Source organism: Larus michahellis, chromosome 7 (assembly GCF_964199755.1).
Source record: "Larus michahellis chromosome 7, bLarMic1.1, whole genome shotgun sequence".
In the NCBI taxonomy this organism is placed as follows: Eukaryota; Metazoa; Chordata; class Aves; order Charadriiformes; family Laridae; genus Larus; species Larus michahellis.
This window is the reverse complement of record NC_133902.1, coordinates 3,806,472-3,814,028: the sequence shown is the minus strand read 5'-3', so window position 1 is coordinate 3,814,028 and position 7,557 is coordinate 3,806,472. Positions and strand designations below refer to the sequence as shown.

Sequence of the window (7,557 nt, the reverse complement as noted above, 5' to 3'; positions counted from 1 at the left end):
TTTCCTGTGCATCTGCTGACACAAAGCTCCTGGGGAGACGGCGCGGTGGGATGGCAGCCAGCAGCGGTTCAAAGGCCAGCCTGGGGAAGGCCGTGTCCCCATGGGGAACGGAGAGATCCCACCTCTTGGCTCCTGCCAGGGGTCGGCAGCGCCGTGGGGCAGCTCGTGGGGGTCGGGGGAGGAGGAGGCAGTGGACACCTCCTGTGGGTTGGGGGGACGTTGGCTAAAACAGCTCTGAGGGTGCCGGAGGATGGCACAGGGGGAGCGGGATGACCGCAGGTGAGACGTTCAGGCAGGCACCAGCCCCTGCGTGGCTGCGCCGAGCCCCCGGACGCCCATTTCTGCTGCTGGGGTGGCAGCAAGGGCCAAAAATAGCCCTCGAGGCAGCATTCCCTGCCTCCCCTTCCCCGCCGCACCCCTGACGTCTGGATCGGGGTGCCTCCTCCCACGTTTCCTCAGGAAGAAACCCAAGGCTGGCGGGAGGAAGAGGCCGCACCACAGGAGGGACGGGACGGGACAGACGGACACCGGCGCGGGACTGAGGAGCTGCTGGGACTTGGGCTGGGATGGGGAGCGCCCGGCCCATCCTCTGCCTCCAGCTGTGGCTGTGGGTGCAGAGCTCTGCCCAGGAGCTCGACCCCGATGGCAGGAACGTCTGCAGGTAGGTGCCGCGGGGGGGTCCCTGCTTGTGCCCCTCCAACTCCTGGGACCTCTCAACAGCCCCAGGGGGGGTCGTCGTCTGTCTGTCCTTCCACGGCCGGAGATCTGCAGCCTGGCATTGAGTGGGCGCAGAGAGTGGGGTGGTGCCGGGGAGCGCGCTTGGGGCACGCGTGGGCATTTGGGGCACCCAGACCCCCTTCTCCAGGGGTCGTTTCTCGTGCACCCCCAGGGCGCAGGGTGATGGGGGGACGCGGGAGTGTTGGCAAAACTTCCACCGTGCACCAGGTGGGAAAGGCAGTCGTAACAAAACCCCAAAGGGCTTTTGGAGGTGCCATCCCCTCCGCTTTGCTGCTACGTTGCCTCTCCCATTAGTCTCGCCATCAACGGCAGCGCCTTTTGTTGCCTTCGCTTCGGTGCCTTCGCTCCGGGTCACTGGCAAAGCTTTGAGCTGCTCCCAGAGCATCGGGGACCTGGCACGGGCTCCATGGCGGCCGAGCGGGGCAGGTTTACCCCGCTGCCCAGCCCCGCCGCCCACTCGGGCTGCAGCCTCTTAAATTTCCTTCTATTTTGCTGGCTTCCTTCCGGAGCGATGCCCCCGGGGCCGCGCTGCTTCCCCGCCCGCCGGGCCCAGCCGGGGCAAACGCCCGCGTTCGCTTCGCCTTAGTCAAAGCTGTGAAGCCACGCCGGCCCCGGCACCCCCCGCCCCGGCTGATGGCCCCCGGATCTCTCCCGCAGGCTCCCCGCCGGCCCGGCGTGCTGCCCCGGCTGGAAGCAGGAAGGGCGGGAGTGCACGGCTGGTGAGTGATGGACGGCGATGAAGCCCAAAGTTTGGTCCCCGCGTTCGGTCAGGGGGCTCCTCCGTGGCGCTGGGGGTTGGGGGGAAGCCCTACAGCTCTCCTTGAGCAGCGGCGGTGGGGTGCTGCACCATGGGGACCCCCAAACGCCCACTGAGCAAGCTGCTAATGGTGCTGCGGCTCGGCCGGAGGGATGGAGCGGGAAGCGGGATGGCGGCTTCCCTGGGAAGGCTGCCTCGGCAGGAGGTGGCCGGTGGTCTGGCAGTGGGATGTGAGGCCGGGGGGGCCGTTGTGCGCTGATGTGTCCGCCCTGCCGCTGACAGCTCTCTGCGAGGGGGAGGATGCCTGCAGGGAGGACGAGGTGTGTGTGAGACCCGGGGTTTGCCTCTGCAAACCCGGCTTCTTCGGAGCAGACTGCAGTTCCCGTGAGCATTTCCCTAAGGCTCAGCCCTCGCCATCTCCTTTGCCAGCCTGGCCGCTCGGGGTGCTGCCAGGCTTCTCCATCACCCCCCCCCCGCCATCCTCACCCTCTCCTTCCCTTCACAGGCTGTCCCGAGCAGTACTGGGGTCCCGACTGCAAGCGGAGCTGCCCCTGCCACCCCAACGGGCGCTGCGACCCGGCGAGCGGCAGCTGCACCTGCGACCCCAACCACTGGGGAGAGCTCTGCCAGCTCCCCTGCCACTGCGGCCCCCACGGCCGCTGCGACCCCCTCACCGGCGCCTGCCACTGCGAGCCGGGCTGGTGGGCCCCCACCTGCAAGAAGCAATGTCAGTGCAACCCCGCCGGCTCCCACTGCGACCCCCTCACCGGCCACTGCCGCTGCCTGCTGGGCTGGTGGGGCAGGAGGTGCAGCTTCAGATGCTCCTGCAACCTCTCGCCCTGCGCCCAGGAGACGGGCAAGTGCGAATGCAAGGCTGGGTTTTGGGGGCCGGCGTGCCAGCGGCACTGCGACTGCTTGCACGGCTCCTGCAGCCCCCTCAGTGGCCACTGCAGCTGCAGCCCCGGCTACCAGGGCAGGAGCTGCAGGGACCCCTGTCCGGCGGGGAAATACGGGTCTCAGTGCGTGCACAGGTGAGGTGGGGGCAGCGGGGGGGGATCCAGCGGGTACTCAGGGGCCGCAGCCAGACAGAATCACAGAATCACGGAATGGCGGGGGTTGGAAGGGGCCTCTGGAGATCATCCTGTCCAACCCCCTGCCAGAGCAGGGTCACCCAGAGCAGGTGGCACAGGAAACCTCGGGGGGAAAAGTCATCACGGCCGTGTCTGTCCCTTTGGCTGGACAAAGAGACCCGTCCTGTGGGGTTTGAGCATCCCTGGTTGGATGCAGCATTAGCGTTGTCCCAAAAGAAACGTCGCATTAATGCCAGCAGAAAGCACTGGTGTCACCCCAAAATGCGGTCGTCCTTGGTCCCACTCCCCAGGGTGATAAAGCAGCATCTCTCCCTGCTCACCCCTTGCCCTCTCGAGAGCATTGGGCACTACAGGCTATTTCCCCGTGGTCCAAACTGATGCTCAGTGCCGGTGTGGGGCGAAACCTGCATTTTGGGGGGGTTGGGGGTGGGTGTCAAGGCCTCACTGCCGCTCTGCCCCTGCAGCTGCGGGAGCTGCAAGCGCAGCCAGCCCTGCTCGCCCGTGGATGGCTTCTGCCTGGCCTGCCAGCCCGGCTGGAACGGGACCCTCTGCAAGGAGCCCTGCGCGCCCGGCTTCTACGGCGAGGACTGCCTCCAGCCCTGTCCCCGCTGCCGGCGCGGGGAGATCTGCGACCCAGAGACCGGGTCCTGCCCGCACTGTGAGCCCGGTTGGACGGGACCCAGGTACGCCCAGGATCAGGCCGCCGGTCCTCGTGGGGGGGTCCCTGCTGTGGGGCGCAGCGGGGTGATGCTTCACGCTCTGTCTTGGCAGCTGCAACAGCTCCTGCCCCGCGGGCACCTTCGGCGATGGGTGCCGGTTCCTCTGCCCCGAGTGCGTTGCGGGGAGCTGCGACCCCGTGTCAGGAGCTTGCATCTGCCAGGCCGGCTACTGGGGAGACAGGTAACGCCGGGAGTGGGGCAGGGTGGGGGCCCCTGCTCTCCCTGCCGGCATTTCCCTCCTTTCCTCTCTCTTCCAGCTGCAACGACACCTGTCTGGAGGGATATTTTGGAGTGAACTGTTCCTCGCTCTGCCAGTGCTCCCGGGGGACCTGCCACCCCGTGCGGGGTGACTGTGTGTTGAGTAAGAACAACCTCAAATTTACTCCTTGGGACTGGAACGTGCTTGCTGGGGAAGGCGCCGAGAGGCTGCAATGTCGCCCGGTCCCACCTGGTGCCTCCTGGCCCCACCGCGAGTCGCCAGCTCCTGCGCTCTCCGTGCAGGGCGGCTCTATGGGCTTGGCAGCCACAGGACATGCCGGACTCAACCCATCTTCTCTGCACAGGTCTTAAAGACCACGGAGCCCTCGCAGCCGCCATCCTCGTTCCTCTCCTGCTGCTGCTGCTCTGCGTCGCCTGCTGTTGCTGCGGAGCCGGCCCAGCAGATGCTAGAGACAGGTATTTTTTTTTATATTTTGCAATTTTCCATGCAAAACCCTGTCTCCCATGGCCGTTGATGCCCACCTCCCCTGTGCAGGGCGGCCGTGCCAGATGACGATGTGGTGGCCAGGATGAAGCACCACGTGCGGGGGGTGCTGGCGAACCTCAGCGCTATGATGCCTTGCTTTTCCCTGGGTGGCTACAAACTTCCCAAAGTCACAGGTAAAATAAGTAGAGCTGCCGACAGCCCTTCCATGGTGTCACCCCCCCTCTCCTACCCCAGGCTCTCTGTATCGTCACCAGTTTTGGCGGGGGGAGTCTGCAACCCCCCTCGCCCCACCGCATGGCTCGGGGGCAGGCGTTGCTCGCCCACCCCAGCCCTGAGCAGCGCGGCGTGCCTGAGCTCAGCTGGCTGTGTGCCATCTCCTCCCCAGTTTCCCACCACGACACGGAAATCCCCTTCAACCCCAGCTTCATCGAGCCGCCATCGGCTGCGTGGGTTTCAGACAGCTCCTTCTCCTCCTCCTTCGACACCGACAACGAGGGACCCGAGTACTCCGTCCCTCCCAGAGAAGGTGATGTCCATGGTCGCTCCTCCTCTCCCCGGCTGCCCACAGGCCTTTTGGGCTGCCCGGGGTCAATCCTGCCCCGTTACCGACCTTGCATGTCCCAGGGACGGGCGCTGGGCACAGGCACATTTATTTTTATACCCTCATTTTCCTGCCTGCAAGGACACACCAGGGCTGTACTTGGCCTCGCGTGATGGGACATGCCTGGCGTGGGCAGCCCCATTTCACAATGTCCTCCCGTGGAAAGGGACAATCCTGTTGCATCAGCCACTGTCCCAATGTCCCCCAGCGTGTCCCTGGGCAGGGGGTTAGCTCTGGCAGCCCTAAATCTCGTCCTCTTCTCCCGCAGGCATCCCGCTGCTGGGGGGGGCTGAACTGCAGGATGGTGCATCCCCCCCTGCTGAGGCGCTCCCAGACCCATCTGCCTTCGACTCTGAGGACGTCTCGCAGCCCTTCACCATCCCGCGCACCTCCAGCATCGCCAAGGCCAAGCGTCCCTCTGTGTCCTTTGCCGAGGGGACAAAATTTGGGGCGGTGGAGACCCCCAGCCCTGGGCGGAAGCCCAAGACCCCATGGGGCCCATCCAAGCTGTCCCCGCCGCCGGGGGATGCGGCAACTGAGCCCCCCACTGAACGACCAGCCAGCGATTGCTACGAGAGCCCCGAGCCCCTCAGCAAGGCGGAGGAAAGCCACCGGCCATCACCCCGGGCCACCCCGGGGGGACGCCGGCGGGTGGTCTCCGGCACCAGGCACGTGGCCCAGAGAGTGGAGGCGCTTGAAGCGGCTGCAAAATCCGGCAGCTGGGAGGCGAAGGGGAAGGACCCCAACGTCACCACCATCTACATGATGGTGGGAACGGCCGGGCAGGACCCCAAGGCGGAGGGGGGTGGCGAGGGACCGGTCCAGGCCGTGCTCAAGCGTCTGGGCAGCTTGCAGAAGGGCAAGTGGGGTGCAAAGGAGGAGCCCAAGGTGAGGAGGAGCGTCGAGGCCATCCAGAAACCGCCCCGCCGGGCCCTGGCGCAGGGCAGAGACTCGGTGAATAGCTGCAAGCAGAGGGAGAGTGTCCCAGGGCCTCCCGCCGAGCCATCCCCTGGCAAGCACCAGCATCTCCCCGGGAAGAGACGATCCTTCCTTTTCGCATCCCCCTCGCTGAAAAGCACCGGGGCACAGGATGGGGCCGTCGATGCTGCAGGTGCCACGGAGAAGGGCAAAAGCCCAGAGTTAGTCCTCAGCCTCGAAACGAAGGGACAGGCTCTCCCAGAGGAAGAGCCGAAATACGAGAACGTGACCAACAGCAGTGCCGATTTGCCCCCTGGCTCTGCTGAGGAGCCACCGGCCACCCCTGCAGCCACCTGAGCCACCGCAGCCTGGGCTGGGGCAGCGGGAGCCCAGGAGGCCCCTCCGACCCCAGCGTGGGGGGAGCCAAGGTCCCCTTCTGAGCTGTGAGCTGGACACGCATCAAGCCTTCCCGTTCACCCCCTTCCCTCCACGCCGTGTTGCTGGCATGGACCCTGGCTGGCTGTGACAGCCGGCAGGACGGGTGACGCTGAGAGCCACCGCGGTGGCAGCCCCACAGGGTTGCGGTGCCTCAGGGCTGTTTTCGGCCCCCCTCTGACCTGCGCATCCCATTTTGCGTCTGCCACAGTCTGGAGGGACAGCGATGCTATGGACGAAGCGGTGGCACCTTCTAATGGATGAAGTGGTGGCACCTTCTAGTCCCTGTCGGCACTGGGCTTGGGGACACACATCCTCCTTGTAAATGGAAGCGGGGCTGCTGGATGCGCAGGAAAAAAAAACAAAACCAAAACAGTTTCACGCCATCAGCTTTCACCTTCCCCTGTCCCAGCTCCAGTAATGCTGCTCGGAGCCTCTTGCTGTAAAGGTGCTTCTTGCAGAAGGGGATTATTTTGTGGAGCTGAGCTGGGGAGAGATGATGGGCTGTCCCGAGTAGCTTCAGCGAAAATTAATTTTAGCTGCTTATCTCGAAGGGTATCTGGGTCTGCAGGGGTTTATCTGTGTGGCTCTGGCTGCCTTCGTTTCTATGTATGTGCGTAGCACATGAGAAAGCTCATGGCACGGCACGGGGTTTATCGACGGCCTTTTAAACTCCACGCGATACCAGGCTGCAATTGTGCAAGAGGCTGAACGTGGCAGCTGGGCTGTGACCGTCAACCTGTGCACCCGGCGCTGCGCTGGCCCTGATAAGGACCAAAGTTAGACAGAAAATGGGATTTCCACGGATAGCCGAAGCTCCTGCGCCTCATTCCTGCTGCGGCAATGTGTGGCTACGGGTGGCTGAGATGCACTGAAGATGCTGCAGCATCGCCAGCGCAGCCGGAGGAGCGCGGGCGAGACAGGAATGAGTTCTTTTGCCGCCCGTGCAAGGGAGTCAAGGCGCCAAAGAGGATTTGCAGCATGAGCTGGTTTTTTCTATGTATCTAAGTGGTAGAAGTTTCTTGTATCTCTTTTTTTTCCTGTTCTTTCACGTGGCATGAAAGCCTCGGAGTGAAAATTAAACGTTACCAAAGCCCTTCAGGAGCTGAGTTTCCCAGCTGCCTTCCGAATCAAAGGCGTGGTGAGAAATATTCTCCAAAGTGCGGAAACTTGTCGGCAGCCTTAGGCTTTCAGGGGTTTGGGGTTTTTTGGTTTTTCTTTTTTTTTAATTTTCTGCTTCTGTTGAAGTAATTTTGAACTCTCGCTTACGCAGCTGAGCCCAGAGCAGTGCCGGAGACCGGAGGGCAGCGCGAACGTGAGTGGGCTGTGAGCGTCCAGAGCACTTCCATTGCAGGCTGCATCTCACGCAGAGCTCCGTGTGAATCCTTCTTCGGGTCTGGCACTGCCGAGTTGGGGTTTAGGGTTCGGAGTGTTTCAGAAAACAAGAGTGGGTTTTGCTTTATCCCTTTGGGTTTTCGCGGGCGCTTCTCCACAGCGCAAGGCGCAGAATCCCCACGGTCCCACGTGGCTGAGGCTTCCAGTTTTGCGGACCGCATGCAGCACTCCTCCCCGCAGCGGCATCGCCCACTGCT

At 63.8% G+C, this 7,557-nt stretch overlaps 1 protein-coding gene across 1 annotated transcript; it reads left to right on the top strand.

Moving 5' to 3' along the window:
* Window positions 1–271: 271 nt before the first annotated feature.
* On the top strand, window positions 272–7,066 carry SCARF1 (scavenger receptor class F member 1). The gene is made up of 11 exons (XM_074596034.1): window positions 272–661; window positions 1,396–1,457; window positions 1,778–1,879; window positions 2,001–2,526; window positions 3,051–3,269; window positions 3,358–3,486; window positions 3,563–3,666; window positions 3,869–3,980; window positions 4,060–4,184; window positions 4,397–4,537; window positions 4,881–7,066. Exons 1-11 carry the CDS (start codon window positions 567–569, stop codon window positions 5,885–5,887), a joined length of 2,622 nt encoding a protein of 873 aa, XP_074452135.1. The 5' UTR covers window positions 272–566; the 3' UTR covers window positions 5,888–7,066.
* The last annotated feature ends 491 nt before the right edge of the window (window positions 7,067–7,557 follow it).

What these genes read in the sequence shown, in the direction of transcription:
- SCARF1 (XM_074596034.1), top strand. Translation starts at nt 567, where the DNA reads ATGGGGAGCGCCCGGCCCATCCTCTGCCTCCAGCTGTGGCTGTGGGTG. An exon ending in GCGGGGTGACTGTGTGTTGA is followed by an intron (nt 3,667 to 3,868) that starts GTAAGAACAACC and finishes TTCTCTGCACAG; the next exon opens with GTCTTAAAGACCACGGAGCC. An exon ending in CCAGCAGATGCTAGAGACAG is followed by an intron (nt 3,981 to 4,059) that starts GTATTTTTTTTT and finishes TCCCCTGTGCAG; the next exon opens with GGCGGCCGTGCCAGATGACG.